We start from the raw sequence: 22501 nt of genomic DNA on the forward strand, positions 1-22501 counted from the left end.
CTCACTCTTGGACTTGGCCATATATTAATGCTCCCAAATCTATTTCCTTCCTATGAAAATAGCTTCTTCTACTTCATTATGTGAATTAAGGATAATGGACTATTTACCCTCCACTAAAATAAAAATCAATGAAGTATTGGCACTTTCTCTTTGATTTAAATCTAGTAGCTGATTATCCTGAACTTCAGGGACATAAATTGACTAAGAAAATGACTGGTACTGTTTGACCTCTTAGAAAATTTAGACAAATATTCACCCAACATAATGAACCCTACCTTAACCTAAAACTACACACTGCAGAGATGAAAAACTTCAAATAGAAGGTTCATACATCCTATGGCAGATCTTATCATGTATCTTTATGGTAAACATGTTTTTCTTAGAGAAATGAGCCACAAACTAAAGTCTATGCAGCAGAAAAATTCAACTCCCTTAAGACAAATGGCTATTTCCTACCGCTAAGCTGTGCTCAGAACAGCGAAGGAAAACTGCAAGTGGAAGACGAGGGATTATTTTTCACATGTAAGAGCTTTAATAAATTAAGTTCATGATCCTTTTCCTTTAATCACAAACCTTTCCATATGTCATCAATTTCAAGTAAAATAAACTTCAGAAGGCTGTGCCCTTTTTTGAATCCTCATAAGTAGTTGCTCCATTTAATACATATAAGAAAGTCTCAGAAACAAAAGAGTAGAGGAAATTAAATGATTTCTATCAAACATGCCACACAGATTTGTATGGCAAAGTAGCTTAATTGTGACATATGTGCTTTAGTAAAAAGAACTGGGGGCCCTGAGAGTGGAAAATAAAGCATCATCATTTATTTTTTTATCATTCTTTCCCATAAAACATATTTAAGTTAACTTCTAACAGTTAAGATGATATTTATCTCTTACCAGAAGACTGAATTTCAAATCAAGGACACTAAATTCAGTCTGATGTATCCCATTAGATGTTAATGACTTAAATATAATATTTTCTGAATGAAGGCATAGAGATGAACAAAAGCTTGCACTCGATACACTGTAAAGTAAATCAACTTTCAAGTGCTGAAAGACAGAAGTGAACAAAATAACTGTAAAGATGCCCAGATACTTCTACACAGGGATGAATGAAACAGGTGGACTTGGGCATAATGCAAGTGCATCAGTTACACAGGTAACTGAATCTCCATAGACCAGAACCAAGAGTTATGCTTTCTATAAATAAAGCACCTTGCTTAGGTAACTTATAAATATATACACATCAAAGCTATTGAAAGTTCCGTGGAACAGGCTCTCCACTGTTCTGTTTGAGAAACTGGAAGAAAGCAAAGGAGAGAATTCGATGGACCACAAGAAAACACATCAGCCTTTCTCTGAGGACACCAGACAAAGCTCTTCCTTTGTGCAGACACCCAGAGACAAAGGGACACGGGTCTCCTTCACACCACACCCTGCAGAAAACATTGAACGCTCAGGCGCTGAAAATGAGAAATCACGTGTTTGGAGAAAAGCAAACAAGTTCTTGGAAACCTAGAGAATAACGACAGCAAGTGGCCTTTTGCCTCCACTGTCAAGTCAGAGCAGAAAGCAGTCCCCATCCCTGTCCACTCCCCGTGCTCTCCCGGACCCTCAGAAGGAAGCAGGAAATAGGAGTGATGTTCACATCACAGGTGCAGACTAGAGCAGTGGGTACACAAGTTGTCCTCTAAAAATGCTCAGCCCTTTTAAACATGTTGTTAAGCATGTTTTAGCTTTATTGAAGTAGAATTGACAAATGAAAACTGCATATATGGGGTTAGCCAAAACGTTCATTTGAGTTTTCCTATTAGATTTTATGGGATATATTTAAGGTATATGCAATTTGCGGCTTTGATAGATGGATACAATATGAAATGACCACTACAACAATGCTAATCAGCATATTCATCACCTCATGTAGGTTATCTTATGGGGGGTGGTGAGAACACTTCCCTAGGGGCACATTGGTAAAGAATCGGCCTGCCAATGCAGGAGACATGGGTTCAATTCCTGGGTCAGGAAAATCCCCTAGAGAAGGAAATGGCAACCCACTCCAGTATTCTTTCCTAGGAAACCCCATGGACAGAGAAGCCTGGTGGGCTACAGTCCATGGGGTCATAAAGAGTTGGATCCGACTTAGCAACTAAACAACAACAACAAGAACTCTTAGCATTTACCCTCTACGCAAATTCTAGGCAATACAATCCAATGTTGTTAACTACAGATAACCACTGTGTGCTAAGTCGCTTCAGTCATGTCTGACTTTTTGCGACCCCAGGATTGCAGCCCACCGGGCTCTTCTGTCCATGGGGTTCTTCAGGCAAGAATACTGGAATGGGTTGCCATGTCCTTCTCCAGGGTATCTTCCCGACCCAGGGATTGAACCCATGTCTCTTGGGTTTTTTGCATTGACAGGCTGGTTCTTTACCCCTAGTGCCACCTAGAAAGCCCAGAGATAACCATTAGATCCCTAGAATTTACTCATCTTGCAAAAGTGAAACTTTGTACCCTCTAACCAATATCTCCTCATGACCCCCACCACTTCCCAACTCTGGAAACCACCATTCGACTCTTTGATGAGTTTGACTAGTTTAGATGTTACTGATAAGTAAGAACATGCAGTATTGGCCTTTGTGTCTGACTTCTAATCACTTAGCATAACATCTGCCAGGTCACTCATGTCCTTCTAAATTTCTCAGGATTTCTCATGCAGTTTTTCTTCCCTATCTGTCCATCATGAGAACCCAGTTGAAATCCATACTCTTCAAAATAGTTCCAAGAGCCTCTTCCTTGCTAATCTCCCTGAATCACATCCAAATTTCACTAAAATACTCACTTGACTATTAGGTGATCACTGAACCCAAACTGGAGCAGAAACAAGACAACCGTGGCCTAAGATCTAAGGTTCTACATCATTTCATCATGTGTAACGGTACAAAGGATGCTATTTGCTGTAGACATAGATCTATCGTGGCATACTGTCCATTTCCCCTTTCCACAGTGCTAATGTACCCGAATTCCCTTTGGAAGTCCAGGTAGTCTGAGTTAAGCTCCATAACAGAAGAAAGTTCCCAGTCTGGTACCTTCCATCCCTAGACCAAAGGGATTTGCTTGGGCTGAGAAGGTGATGTGAACCTATCAAATCAGAGGCCCTTCTGGTGCATCTTCTGGACAAATGAGTTCCAGGGTATAGGAGGAAGAAAGAAGCAGGAAGGTGGGTTGTGGGAAAAAGGAAGCAAGTGATAACAGAGAAAAGGGACTGAAGGAAAGGGTGGAGTAAAGAAAACAGAGAAAAAGAAGGGCAAGAAAAAGAGGGAAAAAGAAAAGACAGCTTCTTTATACCAAAAGAAAGTGAAAGTGAAATCGCTCAGTTGTGTCAGACTCTTTGCAACCCCATGGACTGTAGCCCACCAGGCTCCTCTGTCCATTGGATTCTCCAGGCAAGAGTACTGGAGTGGGTTGCCATTTCCTTCTCCAGGAGACCATCCCTACCCAGGGATCAAACCTGGGTCTCTTGCACTGCAGGCAGACGCTTTGCTGTCTGAGCCCCTAGGGAAGCTCTCTTTCTACCAAACATACCCGCATAATACATGGATTCTTAACCTTGCTTCAATGTCATTGTCGAGGCACTTAACCTACCTTTATTCACAATTAAAAGTAAAAAGGATGCAATGTCCACAAATCACCTTATTCACAGTCACAGTGTAATCATTAGTTAATAAGTCAAATACTGAAACCTACAGAATGCAGTCAAACCACTATGGATGAGCTAGGTAAAGAACCCATCTATTCTGCAAATACAATGAAAATAACATTATTCTTCTTTCACAGAATCCTGAATTTTCTGTATTTTAGACAGTGCTGATCTTAGCATATTTCTATTCCAAAAACCTGTGTTGTGATCTATTGCACAAGAACAAAATACTCCCAAGTCTAAACACCTCATCATTGAGAAAGTCTCGTCTACTTTCTGCAAAGACATCTTGATCCACAAATGTCAAGTTTGCCCTAGCTAATGAACTTCTTGGTTATAATAACTGCCTGCTAACTGTCAATAAATTTCAGAGCTTGGCCAAAGCAAGATGAGCTTGCGTTTCATTGGATGCCTTTAACATCCACATGAGTGATGATGATTTCTTTTCTTATCTCCCCCACGATACAGTAAGGAGGAGCAGTGTCACTGGATTGGTCCAGAAATGAAGAAAATGAAATGGTAATTCTGATTTTCCACCCCTTTGTTAAGAACATCACTCAGCCTGATGGGTCTAGACTTTCTCATCTGCTACATGGACCCCAAGAAGGCACTGGTCTGAATCTAAGTATCTGACACCAGCCTATCACTTTTTCCTCCTGAAACAGCAGCAAATATCAATGAATGATCCTGGCATGGTCTCCTGCAAAGCCAAGAAGCAGCCTCAAGGTCTTTACCACTGTTCTCCAGGTCCTTTGTCTCCAAAGTACACCCTGGGAAGTGTGAATTGAATCCCCCAGGTTAGGGATGTTATGTTAGAATTTCTATTTAGAGTTATTTTATCTTCAAAAATGTTAAATAAACTCACCACAGCTCGTGTTTAATATACAAATGGACCCTAGCACCTCTGGCCAGTGCATATCTCAGATGACCAGTGTCACATGAAAAACTCAAAGTCTCCAAAGGAGACTACCACGGAAAAGGAGTTGACGAGCCATCTCGCTGTTATGATCACTCAGAATATTACTGTTTACATTTGCTCTTCTCAATGGATTTATGGGTTTCATAACCTGGTTTTAACAAAGCCCAGCTGAGATTCCTGCCAATAAACACCAGACTGAAGATATAAAAAGAATACACACAAAACAAAGGGGCAGAGCTGATACATGCCCTTCTGTCGTGGGATCTTTTCTACCTCATTCTGGGGTGAAAACTGATGATCTGATTAGATGTGAAAGATCAGTGAAACAATACTGAAGTCATCAAAGCCCTCTGAAATTTGGTTTTACATTTAGTATAATTAAAGAAAGTGCAAGTATTAATTGTTCAGGCCTATCTGACTCTGTGCGACCCCATGGACTGTAGGCCACCAGGCTCCTCTGTCCGTGAAATTTCCTAGACAAGAATACTGGAGTGGGTTGCCATTTCCTCCTCCAGAGGATGTTCCCAACCTAGGGATCAAACCCACGTCAACTGCTTGGCAGGAAGATTCTTTACCACTGAGCCACCAAGCCTACTGCAGTTGTCCCCTAACCCCCAAAGTTCCCTGTAAGCCAGGCCCCTTGGAGGATGTGGCTTAAAGGAAGAGAAAAAGAATTAAAGGATTTTAGGTCACTTTGGAATGAGAATGAGGAAGAGAGAGCAGAGTAGGGACTAGGACATAAGCAAGGTGAACTCTGGGTGAACTGGCAAGCTATCCAAGGAGAAAAGTAGACTCCTGCTTTGTACCATACCATGAACAGTAGAGCAAGAGACATAGATTCGATCTATGGGTCAAATCCCCTGGAGAAGGGAATGGCAACCTACTCCAGTATTCCTGCCTGTAAAATCCCACAGACAGAGAAGCCTGGTGAGTCTCAGCCCATGGGATCGCAGAGTCGGACACGACCAAGCACACACCAAACAAAACAAACGAACAGACTAACAGTAAGATGTCTCTATGATAGTAGACAGCACTTTTCCTGCCCTACCACATACTATAGCTACAGCTAGATGGTGACAATCGAGACTTCTAACACTGCTCATAAGTGTCACACACACAAGTTTTTGAAGACAGTGGAGTCATCCATCAATGGTGGGGGGAAAACTTCATTTCAGTAAGATCATTAGCTCACAAGGTAACTTTCCTGTTTCCCAGGATGATAAACTTCATTTATCCCCATTACTTCCTGAGTAAATTATTTTATAATTCCTGGATTTGGCTTATGAAGATGACTGGTGACTCATAAACGCCAATCTGACTAATGCCTCACTTAGAGAACTCAGTATGCACGGAAGCCTAGACATCATTTCTCCTGCCAAGAAATGAATGTATAATATTTTCAGTAAAAACAAAGAAATGAACACCCAGCACACCAAGGAACACATCTGCACCTGCTGTCACAGTGGTTTTTATAATTTACTTGCTGATAATTGGGAGTTGAAATACTCAGAGATGTAATAAGAAATAGCTGTTCCTATTTAAGAGCACAGTTTATGACCTTTCTATAATTCGGGTAATTTATTGCCACTTTAACATCTTTTCCTCATTTGCCACCATTTTGTCTGTAGTTCATTGACCTTTTCATTCAAATCAAGGGGAACTCTATTTGAATAACAATGCTACTTTATTTATACAGCCCTGCTCTTTGGAAAAGTTCAAAGTACTTTATAAATACCTCTTTAAACCTAAAAGTAAGCTAAGAATCACCCTTTCTATTTTAGATAAAAATATAAAATAAGAAAAGTTTAAACAGTGAAACTTAGCAATTTAGAGAGGGTTTAACAATTCAGAGAGGATTTCGAGATAAAGATGGTGGGATAGGCGTTGAATATTTATGTCATTTCCAAACTACACTAAATTGATCATAATGAACATTTTAAGTCATAAGAACAAAATGAATGGGGGAGAATAGAATAAGATACCAGAGGTTCCAGCAAGATTTAAAAACTTTAGAAAACCCAGTGAACCTATATATCCAAACTCCATCCTTCCAAGCAAGTTTTATAAAACTGATATTTTCATCTAATCTACCTATATTATTTCTTATTTCTCAAATGGTTCTAAAACTAAGAGAGGAAATAGAAATTTTACTTAAGTAAAAGAGTCTCCAAATTGAAAAGAAATAGGAGTCTCCAAATCGTAAAGACCCACCACCTTCCAATTAAATGATTTGGGGGGTGGACATTTTACACCAAGACACAGAAGACAGCAGAATAAATGGACAGTGCCTTCACAATCTAAATCTAAAATTATTTCTAATTTATTTTTCTATATCCAGTCAAATTTTCCAAAAGGTGAGGGCGGAATAAAAAAAATTTCAGACATACAAGGCACACAATTTTTATTTCTTAGTATGTGCTCTAGAAAAGCAAAGGTATCATTTCTTAAAAGCAGGGGAGAAAACAGAAGAGTATCTGCCACAGAAGAGAGAAGTCCCAGATTTATAGCAAGAAGACTGCCCAGAAACAAATAGTCTAGTCTGATGTAAGACAAAGGACTCTGGGTGAGACTCCTAGGAGAAGATTAAAAAGATTTACAGAACCTCTATAATTACTAGTTGAGTAACATATTGATAAGTATATGCCAAATCTGACACAGCATTTAGCGAAAATTAGGTATAAATGTATATCAAATTATGTGTGTATACTCAGTTGCTCAGTTGCGTTCTACTCTGTGCGACCCCATAGCCTGTAGTCCGCCAGACTCCTCTGTCCATGGGATTTCTCAGACAAGAATACTGCAGACGGTTACCATTTCCTCCTCCACTGACCCAGGGATCAAACCCACTACTCCTGTGTCTCCTGCATTGGCAGGTGGATTCTTTACCACTGGGCCACTTGGGAAGCCCATATTGAACTATGCTAACTCTAAACTTGTAAATGTTTAATTTAAAGAAAAATGAGCAAAAATGAATAGATGCATATGTATAACTGAATCACTTTGCTTTACATTTGAAACTAACACAACTGTACTTCAATATAAGATTTTTTTTAATGTATTAAATACAATCAGGGTATAATGATGGGTGTTTTAGTTATTACGCACCTATTTGAATAAACTAAAATTTCAGGAGTAATTATATTAGGAAGATGGAGGAAGGAAAGTTGGCAGGGTTATTAGAGCCTAGAATTTTACCTTCCTAAACAGACAGAAGATATCTAAAATGGGTGAAAACATAGTATGTAAAATATGAAGGTAAAAAAAAGAACAAAGCGCTGAAATAATTATCATTTTCCTTTAAGCAGGACTAGGGTGCGAGGGAAGGATAAAGAAGTCAATTAAAAATATTTTATGTTCCATTTTCATCGTTATCTAAGGTTTTATCTGTATAGATAATGCTTTGATAAAAATTTTTAATTTAAGGCAAAAAAATCACTAACAAAGAAATTTCAGGCTTTATGAGATTATATTCACAGTCTATATAGTCTGGGTGGTAGTTAGGTCACTAAGTCGTGTCTAACTCTTGCGACCCCATGGACTGTAGCCCATCAGGCTCCTCTGTCCAGGGGATTTCCTAGACAAGAAGACTGGAGTGGGGAGCCATTTCCTTCTCCAGGGCATATCCCCGACCCAGGGATCAAACTCAAATCTGCTGCATCGTAAGTAGATTCTGTACCACTGAGCCACCAGGGAAGTCCTATATAGTCTAATGCTTCCTTATTTAATGCTCATTTTCCATTTAACAAACAATTAAACTAATCCTAGACTATCAGGCTGACTATTGCTGTAACATTTCATTTCCTCATTAGAGACACCTCGAATGTAAAAGGTGAATAAAACACTAGGGGGAAAATGTATATAAATGTATATAAATATATATAATGATGAGAACATATTTTAAACATTAACTACTTATACTTGAGCATTATATTTGTATAAAGTAGATTTTACTTTTGAAATTATCATAACCTTGCAACCATCTCTAATAAGTACTACAGCTCTGCAGGAAAGAAACCATAAAACATATTATTAATGAGTTTTTGTCAACTTAATTGGTTTTCTGTGTGGTGCTTCTGTATTTTGCCTTAACAGATGAAGTCTACCACAGAGGAACTATATTTTATCCACAGAATTAATCCAAGGAAACATGGAGAATAATTAAAATGTTTTCTGATTAAATGAACCCTATATTCACATAATGATTAAGCTAAATTTTCAGAACTAAACCAACAAATTGTTTCAAAGACAAACCATCTAATGAGGAAACCATGAGGGAAAAAATAACTTCATAACAAGATACTTCTCTCAGACACACACATTATACTGATGATAGCTTCTGAATCATTTTCAAAATTATCCTTAAAGCTTTGTTGGGAGTGGAGGGAAAACAGTGTTCTCACTCCCTGTGGCAGAATCATGGACTTTTTTTTTTTAAACAAACAATGTTTAACATACTCACAACACTGAACCATAACAAATTACAAATGCTCACAAGTTTCTGTAAAAAATCTTATTTCATTTAAATGTTAAGACATCTCTTCTTTTTCAGAAATATTGATTAAGGAAGTAAAATCATCAAAGAAATGTGGCCCAATATAGGAGTAACTCTCTTCATGTCTCTATTTTTTAACTAGCTTTCTGAATTTCAATGAAAGAGTCTTCTTAGGCCCAACAGAGAATAAAGTTAACCTAAACAACTTATAACTTTGAGCATTGCATGTTTGCCTGTAAGTTCCTACACTTCTAAAATTCCCCATTTATAAGGGAGGAATCTATAGTGGTGCTAGTGGTGAAGAATCCACCTGCCAATGCAGGAGAGGCAAGAGACATGGGTTTGATATCTGAGTTGGGAAGATCCCCTAGAGTAGGAAATGACAACCCACTCCTGTATTCTTCCCTGGAAAATTCCACAGAGGAGCCTGGTGGGCTACAGTCCAAGTGGCCACAAAGATTCAAACATAACTGAGTGAGCACACACAAAGATATTTAGGTCCTCATCTCTAGAACCCATAAATGTTACTTTAAAAGGAAAAAGAGTCTACAGATTTGAATACATTAAGAATCTTGAAATGCGGGGGCGGGGGGCGGTGATCCTGAATGGTCTTGTGGGTTTTACTTCTGACCACATATGTCTTTATAAGGTAGAGGAAGATTTGATACAGGCAGAAGAGGAGAAGGCAGTGTTGCCATGGAGGCAGAGACTGGAGTGATGTGGCCACAAGCCAAGGAATGCCTGTTGCCATCATAAATTGGGAGAGGCAAGGAGTGGATTTTCCCGGAGAGCCTCCAGAGGGAGCATGGAATTGCTAACACAGTGGTTTCTCCCCAGTGATGCTGATTGTGAACTTCTGACCTCCAGAACTGTGAAGAATAAATTTCTGCAGTTTCAGGTACTAAGACTGCGACCCAGCAGCTCTGAGGAAACCAAGCACTCCATCCTTGCAAATGCATATGAGTAGGACTTATAATTATTAGGCCAAACACACCACTGGAGTGTGCCACTGGAGAATTTACACGTTAGATGGAAAAATGTCACTTACCCTGAAGCTAAGGAAATTCTGACTTGGGCAAAGAAAAGAAACTAATGTCTAAGTTGGTGACTAGAGGGAACTCTTTTGCAAATGCTCCAAGGAGAATGGAGTTGCTTAAAGATAATTTTCCAGGTGACCTTCTCACCCAATTAATTACTTTAATTGTTTAATTAAATAAATTAACAATTTAAATTGTTAAAATAATTATTAATTTAATTTAATAACTACACTTAAAAACCAATAACAAAAGCAATATTTATTGAACACTGAAAATTTATAAAATGCAAAAAATAAGAAAATCAAAAGTTTTACCTATAATCTGACTATCCAGGGATCATTTCTGTTCACATTTTAGTGTGATCCTTCTATTATGAATATTTGAATATAATTATTTTATTTTTACTTTATTTTACTAAAATAGGATCTAAAAACAATTTTCAACCTTTTAAATTCATTTAATACATTATGAGCATTTTTCTCACCAGGACAATTTCTACAAAAATTTTTTAATAGCCACATGTTTTACATAGTATTGTAGAGCAAAAATATTATAATTTCTTTCAATGTAGATTATTTTCCCATTTTTTCACTAATACATCTTTGCTGATTTCCCAAGAGTTTTTAAAGGCAAGAAGTAAAGCAGGCAGCAACATTACAAATTCAGAAATATAGGAAGATACCATCTTTGACATTAAACAAAGGTTAAGCTGCAATGTCAAATCTGGTTCCCTAGAGTAAAATGGTCATTTTCAGCCACAGCTCTCAGTGTGGGAGGCAGCAGGAAATAAATAGTTTGAAGGTATAAGGATCCCCAGAGAAGCCCTTAATGGGACAAATCAATCATGGGAAAGAAGAACCTCATAAAGAAGTCTGCCATTCTACTCAACAGGCATTCATGCAGAACGAGAATCTATATCCTCAACACTTTCATTAGCGCAAGCAAAGGTACTTTCCAGCCTGAAAAGATTTTAGTCACCGTATAACAAAAGTGAGCTCATGAAGGATAGAGAACTTTGTTAAAGTCACCACAGTTGTCACTGGGAAGACCAAAGTACAGAATTCAAAGTCATAAGTTGGGACTTGTGGTCAAAAAGTGTACATTAAAACCATAAATGAAATATCCCTCCATACTAAGTATCACAGCATAAGTAGCCTGTATCTTGAACATATGTAAAGAGACCAACCCTAAAACAACATACAGGGGCTTCAGCTGTTACCAGAGCTATATCCATTTTTCTTTCTGATGTATCTGAGAGCTGAACAAGGTGGGGAGCAGAGTGCCTGGGAGGTGTGTGCAGGATGAAGTGAGGAAAAGGCTGAAGAGGAGTCGGTGCCCGGTGGGGAGGAGAGTATCCTCTTGTGTTCCTGGCGCTCCTTTCCCAGTGATTCTTCTTTCTCTCCTGCATCCTTAAACTGTGTGATTATACAACAGTCCCTACTCATTGGATACTTGTGAAGATGAAACGTGTTAATCATGAAAAGCACTCAGAACAGTGCTGGGTCCACCCAGTCATGCACAATGTGTTATTATTGTTCCTGGTGCTTATATATTTAATCCAGTCTAAGGCAGCTGTTGCTTTTCATGTTTTAAAAACCCGAAAGATGAACATGTATTAGTGCCAATGGCATCATACACTGATTAGTGGCAGCATTTTTCTTTTTTGGTGGTATAACTGGTAGTGTCTTTGATTCAATAAATTCAACATGAGACCCTCTCCTGCACATTGCATGCTGAGAGGTCTGAAATAGTGGGTTTAAGCCCAAAAGAGTGTGTGCATAAAGACAGGAACACCATACCGATTCTGCCAAAGAAAAGTCATGGAATAAATACTCTCTTCAGTCAAAAAAAAAAAAACAAGCGTGATGATGTGTGTAAGTTTGTACTTCCGCATGCCTGTCTCACTCCTTCGTCTTCTCCCATCCCCATTCTCCGTAACGACGCCCTCAGGGCACCCACGGAGCTCCACACCCACTTAATATAGCACCCTTTGGGTGTTGCCACTTGTGATCCCACAGAAACCCCAAATTCCAGAAGCTTGGACCCATGATCACTTTTGAAATCCTGACTCTCTTTCTCTTGTCTAACCTTGACTAATGGGCTGCCAAAATTAGAAACCCAGACTAAAAAGGGGGATGCAGAGTTTCTCCAGTGAATGAAAACACCCTCCCCACCAGCAAGATGAAAGCCTCTCAGTGCAGAAGGCCAACCACGTGGCAGCTGATGGCCATTTATGACTGCTGGCGAGAGAAGCCCAAGAGAGTAGCCTGTACTCTTACTGAGGCTCATCCTATCTACAAAGAAACATCCTCCATTAGAAACCAAGGAAATAAAACGGGCTATAACATGGAGGAAAAAGCAGCCTTTAGTCGGCAACCTGAGGACTCGGCCTTTATCATCAACCGCCGCCACCCCTCCTGCAGAGTATCTGTACCTCCTTGCAGGTCATTAACCCTGGGTAACTTTTTGCAGAGGACACTTTTGTTCCCTCTCTAGCATCTCCTGCCTTCTTCCTTTCTTCTGGAACTTGCAGATTCCAAAGCAAATCAATGTCAATGAATCAAGTCAATTCGGATTACATTTCCTGTTATTTTAGCATGAAGCTTCTAATACCATTGTTTATCTTTGTGTCCCTATGAATACACAGAACATCCTGAGGGTGTGCAATATATTCTTATGGATGAAGGAAGAAATGAGAGAAGAAAATAAGGAAGGAAGGAAGGGAGGAGGGGAGAAGGGAGGGAGGGAAGGAGAAAGTCAGAAAATTTACAAATCAACAAAAGTAAAAATCACAGGAAAACCAACAACTATAACCTCCTATCAACTTTTACCTTTCTCCATTTGGAGAGACAAGCAGAAGTAACTGAGCTTTGATTTGCTTACAGGGAACTATGAGAAAGAATGAAGAGAAAATAAATCAGACTTAGATATCATCCACTCTGAATATGGAGGGAAAAAACCCATGAAGACCAACAGCCCGATTCTCACTTCCTATACCACTATTCTTTATTTTATTTGTATTCTACCTTCGTATCTCAATCAGAAACTTATTTTGCAGAAAGAAAGTCTGTATAATTGACATATTTAGGTTCCCATGTCCAAAATTACCTATACCAAAATAAGGCTACAACATGCATTTGATGAAGATAATAATATAATCAATGTTTTTCCCTTCTGTTAATGTGTAAAGTGAGAAAATATGACTATATTTCTAATGAAATACATAACTGATCCAATAAATACAAAATATGTGTAGAAAGTAGATACACTATAATGCTAATTTTAAATATATTTAAACTCAAGTTAGGAGAGGAGCCTGGCAGGCTACAGCCCACGGGGTCACAAAGAGTTGGACACAACTGAGCACCGAAGCACAGCACAGCACAGCGTAAGATAAGCAGGACAGCTCGAGTCCACTTCTCAAACTGGCCGTTTCACAAGTGCACAAAATGGTAGGAGTTGAGGTTGAGGACTTCCTGCCAAGCCCTCAGTTCAGAAACTCTCCTCCCTGTCCCATGAAACTATAAATCAATCACATGCTTTCTTAGAGCCAAGGGACTACCATTGACACTCCAGAACACAGAAATCTCAGTGGGTAAAGTAAAAACAGTCATAGTTTATGAATCACTAATTCCTTCCTGGAGACTAGTTTGTTTCTGCTCTCATAATTGAGAAGATGTCAGGCCAAGTGCCTCATTCAGGAGGTCGCAAGATTTGGAAAACAAAGCACCACCTGGAGAGCAGACCCAGGTGAGATGTTGGCAGGGCCTACGGTGAAGAATAAAGGGATGGGGCAGCTGGACAGCTACCAAGCTGCAGAATGAAGTCAAGGGTGCCCTCAGCGTTAACAACAGGGGATGGAAAGGGAGGGAGTGGAAAGAAACACATGCTCAACCAGCTCTGTTCACTAGCAACTCCCAAAGGCCACATGTGGCCAAGAAGAGCATCCCCTCGGGAGACCATCTCTCAAGACCTAGCTCAGGACCTTGGCTCCTTCCTGAGATGCTGAGGGGGTATAGAATAAGATAACCAGGTAAATCCAGAACAAAGGCAGACAGTGCATTCATGCTCAGTCACTTCAGTGATGGCTGACTCTTTGCTACCCTATGGGCTGTTGCCCACCAGGCTCCTCTGTCCATGGGATTCTCCAGGCAAGAATACTGGAGTGGGTTACCATGACCTCCTCCAAGGGATCTTCCCGACCCAGGGATCGAACACACGTCTCCTAAGTCTCCTGCCTTGCATGTGGATTCTTTATCCACTGAGCCACCTGGGAAACCCAAAGGCAGACAGATCCAGACCCAAACAGGAGCCCTATGTAAATAACTTCTAATTTTCCTGCTTTTCCTTCTTGCATCTTTCCCAATATATCTTCTCTTGCTATTTCTCTTCCATGCTCTTTCCTTTCTTAGAAATGACCACCAATCACATAGTTTATAAAACATTTTAAATAAAAGATAAATGTTATTAGATGTGCTAAACTGCTCCCATTTCCCCACCTCTTCCACCTCCCCACTGCATCTCCATTCACTTAGTTGCTGTAATCACATCCTTCTCTGTGGTTCAGGTCTTCAAGCTCAAAGCACGTCCAATCACCACTTTCATGTAAATTGCACGGTCTATTCTAAAGTGCAGGCTCCTGCTCCCCACCAGTAAGCTGAGTGCCCAAATCAAACTCTTCGGAAAGATGGTTCAGAAATCTACCATCCAGGGGTTTCTGACATACTCATAAGTACTGGAAGCACTCGCAATTTATTCAGGCATTCATCTTATTCCTTCTGCTTGACTATAAATTGCTTTGTGCAATTTAATAATTTAAATGTGTGTGTGAGTGCTTAGTCATTCAGTCATGCCTGACTCTTTGCAACCCCATGGACTGTAGTCCGCCAGGCTCCTCTGTCCATGGGATTTTCCAGGCAAGAATGATGGAGTGGGTTGACATTCCCTCCTCCAGGGAATCTTCCTGGACCCAGGGATCAGGAAGACAGATTGGCAGGTGGATTCTTTACCCCTGAGCCACCTACTCACTCACAACACATACTTTGACTCCTTTCTCCACAATTCCATGCACACAGTAGGTTTCCAATGACTATTAATTAAATAAATGTTTGCTGACAAGCCAAAGCCATCTAGGATCCCCCTGTTTAGACAGGCAAAGGCAGGCAAGATAAGCCATTGTCTCCGCTGCAAAATCAAACACAAGCATCTGACACTCGGAACAGTTCCAATAAGCATCCTAATAGTATGCAGTGGATCGTACAGTTAAATAACTTCACTCCAAAAAGAAAAAAAAAAGTGGCAGCAAGGGAGGAGAATACACAAAGACCCAGCTGCCCGCAACATGAATAGCCTGGCAGGGTCATCCCGCCAAGGACCCACGGAGAATACAGATCAGAGGGAATGGGAAATCTGAGAAGAGCCAGGGCCTTGACCTCGCTCACCAGAATCCCTCTGCAACTCCCCTTTCCTTTGCTTCCTCCTGCTTCTTTTCCTCCCCAAACCTAAAGTTATGCAGGCACAACTTGAGAGCTGTAAGGCAAAAAGAACCAGCACTGTGCGGAGGAAGGAGGGTCCGGGCTCTGCAGCTGGGCCCTGGCTACATTGTGCTCATTATGCCTGGCAGGCTGGAGCCCGGGAGGGAGATCCTTCTGCAGCTGGCATTTTGGGAGCTAAGTTAGTCGCAAGAATTAGAGAGGAAACACTACAGTTTGTTCCTGGGGATGATCTGAAAAATAAAAATAAAATAAAATAAATAGGGGAGATCTGAAGATTTTAAATCAAAATTTCAAGGCTCAAAAATCTAACTTTGTTTCGTTGTTTTGGAACCAAAGACTATGACTCTGAACACAAAGGTGACATTGTCCCTGAGAATGAAAGGCTGAGACTCCAGTATATTTGCAGCTAAAATTTAAATATGTAAAGTGGATTCAAGTGCGCAGTCTACAGAAGGATACATTAGAGGTTTTCATCCCTGAAACAGAATAAAAAAGCTGGAAAGTACCTCAAGAGGTGTTGGCCCAGATGCCCGATTCTAGGATTATGATTATCTGCACCTGGAATCTCCTCTTCAAGATTTCTAGGGCTGGAGAGGTCATAAATTTTTTATAGCCCGGTGGAACGTGGTTTTCACCTTGAATGTGTAAGTTCTTCCCTGCATCCAGCTGAAATCACGGCTGACTGCTCTTTGTCTAAATAGCCCCACAGACCAATGCCTGGGCAAGTCTCACTCTCTTTGACATGCTCTTCTCAATTCCTTCTATGTCTTTTTCAACATCCCTCTAGAAGTAAAATAAATGAACATGATCTAAAGAATGCATAGAAAGAAAAATTACTCCGTGAATCTGGAATTCTATATTTCTTATTAGAAATGTTATATTATCCTAGCAAATATTCCTCCTTCTCCCTCCCCCCACCACACACACACACACACACACACACACACACATACCCCTCTTTTGTATCTGGGACTGCATTGTTAGGTCTTTTTATTCTGTAGCTGCATTTTCCCTTCCATTTAAACATGCCCTGCAGACTTTACCAAACTCCTCCTTACACTTGTTCCTACTGATTTCCTCATGCTTTTGAGGGACCACTGTCCCCAACAGGAACAGAATTCAAAAAGACTTCAGGAAATCTCTAAAGGAAATATAACCTAATTTGATTTCTTATCACTTCACAATTTAATGAGTAGTTTTAAAATTCCTTCACATCATCAATTCACCAAAAGCACTGCATACAAGAGGACCAAAGGCGGTTCTCTCCCCTGCTGAAGCAGCCACTGGCCACTGCTTTTGAGAAGCTAGATGCTCACCTTAGCAGAGTTATCGTTTAAATTTATTTTTTCCCAAATGGAGTCATTTAACTCGTTTGCCTGAATCTCTCTGCTACTTCTCTCTAGAAATTAAAACCAAATCTAAACTCCTTGCCATAGTATCAAAGCTCCCTATGCCTGGACCCCCACTGGACTCCACTACAAACCATAACTCTGTCACCTTCCCACATTCACCAGTCCATTCTTTTCTGTCTAAAATGCACAAGATCAGGGAATTCGCTCTCCTTCTCCCTCTAACAGATACTTCCACAAGTTCTTCACAGACTGACATTCTCATGAGTCAATGTTTTGTTCATCTGTACTTTTCCCTCTCTCCTCCTCTAAGGAACAGTTAAGCCGCATAAAGATGCTGGGGTTGGGTAGGGGCTCTGGTTCTCACTATCTCCATTGCCAGGCAGTCACTGAGCACACCCAGAGTATTTGTGCGATGAATGGACATGTGTGAGGTTTTGTGCAAATACCATCACTCAGGCTTGCTCCAATCTGACCACAACTATGCAAGCACTGGGGAGGGGATGGAATATTCTGGTGAGAAAGATCAATGGATCTTTGCTTCCCTAACCCAGAAAGCAATAAGGGAAAGAGTATACTACGAGGTTATAAAAGAAATCCACAAGCAAACATGCATTTCCCTGCCCCTTAATTTACTTTCAGGACTCAAAACAAACTCCTGATGACAAAATATGCATGAGACACATTTTCTTTGTTACCTCTAAGGCGATGACTATATTCATCAACACATGTAAAAAAGAATACTATGTGAGAAAGAAGCCAAAAACTTACCAAAATTATGTATTTCGTTTCTAGTTCTCTTTCCAAGTCAGCATTATGGTTTACATAAATGAAAAACACTTTTTAAATGGATTCTGAGGCATGAATACTAGAATAAATTTTAAGAGCTACAGCAAAACGAAAATGTAAATTTACCCCCAAAGGATTCAGAGAGTACAACTATTGAGAAACTTGTTTTGTTCTTTGGTCTTTAAGACATATCTTGTTCAGACTGCAAATACAAAGGGGGGAATTATCTTTAAGGACATAATTTTTCTTGTCAAACCCAACATTCCATAGGGCTGCAGAAAATATGGGGCAATTACTATTTCATTCACATGTGGTATAACTCATGTCTTTAGTGTGTACCACCATATGATGAAGAGTGTTATATCACCAAGAAACATAAAGCGGGGTATAAATTCATACTACCATCACTCAGTGAGCTTATTCTGGTAGTCGTCTGACATCTTCACTCTTTACAAAAGTTATCACTATGAAACAAGTGCCTTAAGGCTATGCATCCTGTTGTCTGTCCCACCAACAGGTTCCCTGCTGGCCATGAGCCCCCTACCTTGCAGCCACTCTGAGTCCTGGTCTTCATCAGGGGCGTGGTCGTGCACAGCTCGATGGCCTCTGGCTCATGGAAGATGACCGCTGGCAGAGGTTCCTTTTTCAGTGTTAGGACATTCAACTTAGACTTCAGCATGGTCTGAAAGTGCTGAAAAGCAGCAAAAAACAAAAAGGCCAAACAGAGTGAAATCATTTGGAATTGTACAAGGTGCCACTGTACAGCAAACTCAGGAGCAAACTTTTTATTTTATTAACTCCATTTTTACTAGGGCAGGCCAAAAGGTTTGAGTACAATGGAAGGAAAAATCTGTCAGGATACTACCAAAATGAAACTATGGGAGACAGCCAATACCCACTCTCCTATGCCATGGAAATATGGGGCAGTGGCAGCCTTGCCAGAACTTTGTTCTCAGAGGTTCTTCCAAAGTGATATGTATGGATGAGATTCTAGATGTGTAATCTATGCTAAAATCAGCTAAAAAAGTGAAGATGTTATAGGAGCTATTTGAAGGAAAGTCTAGAGATAATGAAAAAGAACCGATGAAAAACATACATACTTGACCTTTGTTGTGTCTGCCTTTTTCCTTTCTGTCATACCTTGGCCGTAGAACTTAAGAAAATTAGCTGCTTCTCAACAGACCATTTTATCTGCTGTCTAGGCCAGGACTCTAAATAAACATCTAGTCTACATTCAATTCTTATTGGCACTAACCACATTTAATCACCATTGTTTTTCTATATGTACAGTTAAGGCACCACCTTTGTTTGGTCTATTATAGCAGCTTCCAATCTAGTCCTGCCACTTCCAACCTTGCCACACAGCAGCCTAAGGGAATCCTTCTAAAATCTAATCAGCTGTCACCCTTCTGCCAAAAGATCCCCAAGTCTTCCCTTATTCTCATCAAAAAATTCTAAGTCCTTACTCTGGCCTTTAAGCCCACACATGCTTCAGGAACCCAAAGCAGCTCTAATCTCATTTCCTACCCATTATCCTCTCATTTACTTGAGCCCAGTAAATGATGAATGACAAATTCATGTTAATAATTTGAAAGTTAATTTTTCTTTAAACTTTGAACACCATTAAACAGCAAGCTTTAAAAAGAAAAGCCACCATAATTATTCCAAAGAGAGATTCATGGAAGAAAAGAAAAAAAGCTTTATTTTTAGTACTTTTAATGGCACTTTTTTCTACTTTTTGAATGGAGGACATTGATTTTCATTTTGCATTGGGCCACACAGATTATGGAGCTAAGCTTGGTACACATAAATCCTCAAAACTATTTCCTTCCCCTGTTTTATTATCACTACTTATCATTACTATGAAATGTGTTTTATTACCATCTACTAGACTACTACTACTACCATCTACTACTATTCTATCACCATCCACTAGAATATAAGCACCATATAAGTAGAAACTGTTTTAATTAATGAAGTCTCCCAAGTACCTAAAACATCAACTGAAACCTAACAGATGTCCCACAAGTATGTGTGGAAGGTAACTCAGGCAATAAAAAGAAAAAAAAAAAAATTCACAGCTCAAATATAAAAATAATGATCTCTACCAGGGATCATGGAATATACCAGCTCACAACTTCATCCAACTTGACATTTCTGAATATGTTATGGACTGTGAAATAAACACAGGACTGAAAGACATAAATACACAAGTTGTTGTTATTGTTATTTAGCTGTTAAGCCATGTCCAACTATTTTTGCAACTCCATGTACTGTAGCCCACCAGGTTCCTCTGTGGGATTTCCCAGGCAAGAATACTGGAGTAGGTTGCCATTTCCTTCCCCAGGGGATCTTCCTGACCCCGGGATCAAATCCACATCTCCTACATTAGCAGGCAGATTCTTTACCATTGAGCCACCAGGGAAGCCTATATATGCAAGTGCATTCACCTGAACATAAATTGCCAAAACCATTTTCCATATAATTCAATATAAAGGAAGTAGAAGTTTTGAAATCTGTATCAGAACAAGGCCTTCACTTTAAAATGCAAAAGAGGCTTTCACTCAATTTTCCCAAGGAGTATTGATGTCCAGTTTTTTTAATGTAAGGATATCTTCCTGATAACTGCATAAATCACAAATCTTTGTATTAATCTGAAGTTTCCATCTTTGCTCCTTATTGATTCCCAGCCAATAGAAGGTATGGATTTGGGGTTGCAAGGTGGTCTGGGAAGAGAAACAAAGATCACTGAGAGTGACAGCTGAAGTTGGTTTGCCTCTGTGGACAACTAACTGGAGCCATGGGATGAAGACTGTAAAGGGAGGGGGCTCAGAAGATGGGATAATGAGCAAGTGGGGACACTCTACCCTGGCCGCCATTTTGCTGGGACTCCATGAGAGGTACATGAAGCTGCAGCTCAACTCAGCTTGACTTCTGACACACAGGAAGGTCCTGAAGATGGTACTAATGGCCCTATTCTTATGTGGGTTGGACAACCACATTGCACAGAAGTTCTGAGACTGTCTTTCTTTCCCCACTGGCATTACTATCAGAACCAAATGGTTCAATCACTAGGCACAAGAGAGACTGGAAGTCGCAGTTACATGTACATCCCCCTTGATTACTTGCCTGGGAGCCAAGCAGAAGAAATAAACATTAAAAAATAAATAAATAAATAAGAAACTTTCAAATGTGAATACAAAAATGATGGAGTTCAAATTCCAAATGCAACACAATGTTGTTGTTTAACTTCCACCATCCACCTTTACTTAATACTCCCACTCAGCCAGCACTGTGAGAGGCATAGCTGGAACAGAAATAAAATGAGAGCCTCTTCTTGAAAGGTTTTTCACAATCAGTAGGGACTGTTAAATCAAATGACAACTACAATTCTACATGAGAAGTTTCTTAGAAGAGCTAAAGAAAAAGGCTAAGACAATATTTGAAAGTAAAATAGAGAAAATGATTCCTATTTTTTAAAGTGTTTTTTTTTTTTCACTTTGATGGCATTGTCTTTTGTGTCCACTGTGAAAGGATGAAGGTAAAGAGAGAAATAAAATCTGGATTACATGATGAATCATTGAGTCTACCACTTTTACAGAAAACTAACATTTGTATATAATTCTGAGTCTATCTGGTAAACTTTCATCTGTAGAAATGCGATAGCTAAAGATGCGTCTGATAAGAACACTCTTCTGCCCCTCCCTTGGGAAAAACTCCACAACTATATGCTGCTTTGTGAAATGGGACTGCCAATCACAATCCCCCACCCCCTAACATTGAGAAAGAATATGTAACACAGGTTGACTATCTGAGTACCCCATGTCCCTGGCCAAAGGCATTGGTTAAGAGGAAACTTAAGACTGGCTGAACAGAATCTTCTGGAAGGTTGATATGTAGGGCTGCTAAACTGGAGTAAAGAGTCCAGAGCTGCAGCTGACCTTCTTTCCTCCCAAGGTCAGGCTGTGAATGATAATACCACACAGAGACAAGGAAAACTCAGAAATGGAGAGTCACAGACTTGACAAGGCTGAACCCCTGGATCCAGCTGCATCTGGACTCAGATCTAGTGACGGACTTACTGATAGTGTAAACCAAAACACTGCCTTTTATGCTTAAATGAGCTTGAGTTACACATCTGATCCCCAGAACTCAAGAGTCTCAGCAATAAAAGTTACTTTTTAATAAAAAAAATCATCTGCAAAAATAAAAAGGAGATACGAAAATTTAAAAAGGACTTCATAAATGTTAACCTGCATAAATGAATAGCAACATTCTCTCTTAAAATATAATGAATCTTGCAGTTACTTATTTGAATAGACTGAGCCTTAATGATCAAGCACCAATAACAATCCAAAGAAGGTATTATAGTCCTCAGGTTATTCATGTCTAAGATAAAGCCCTTTGAGCTGCCAAAATAACATGAATCCCAACTATCAAGAGACAGTGAAATACTGTGCATGCAATGATATCCAGTTCTTGCTGGGTAGACAAGACCCATGTGCCATCCCTAGCTCTGGTAGAACTGCATGATCTTGTACCTCCTGGGCCTCCATTTTCTCATTCTTTAACTTTAAAATGCTTGTTATAAGTCAAATATGATATCGCTTGTTCTTTGCATAGATAAACAAGTGTAATAAAGATAATGCAACCTCAAATAACATAATCCAGTAGCATCATAAAAAGGCACCACAAGAGCGATCTAATAGAGTAGTTCAGAAAAG

At 39.7% G+C, this 22501-nt stretch overlaps 1 protein-coding gene across 3 annotated transcripts in view; it reads right to left on the reverse strand.

Moving 5' to 3' along the window:
• The window catches only part of PID1 (phosphotyrosine interaction domain containing 1), a 266629-nt gene that overhangs the window by 124296 nt on the left and 119832 nt on the right, over nt 1-22501 (reverse strand). For 2 of the 3 annotated variants that reach the window (NM_001079584.3, XM_059892963.1), the window contains one exon: nt 18322-18468. The exons of the other annotated variant lie outside the window; for it this stretch is intronic. In NM_001079584.3, the coding sequence (NP_001073052.2) occupies nt 18322-18468 (147 nt within the window). The remainder of the gene's footprint in view (nt 1-18321; nt 18469-22501) is intronic. 3 annotated transcript variants of the gene reach the window in all.

This window comes from Bos taurus, chromosome 2, assembly GCF_002263795.3.
Source record: "Bos taurus isolate L1 Dominette 01449 registration number 42190680 breed Hereford chromosome 2, ARS-UCD2.0, whole genome shotgun sequence".
NCBI lineage: Eukaryota > Metazoa > Chordata > Mammalia > Artiodactyla > Bovidae > Bos > Bos taurus.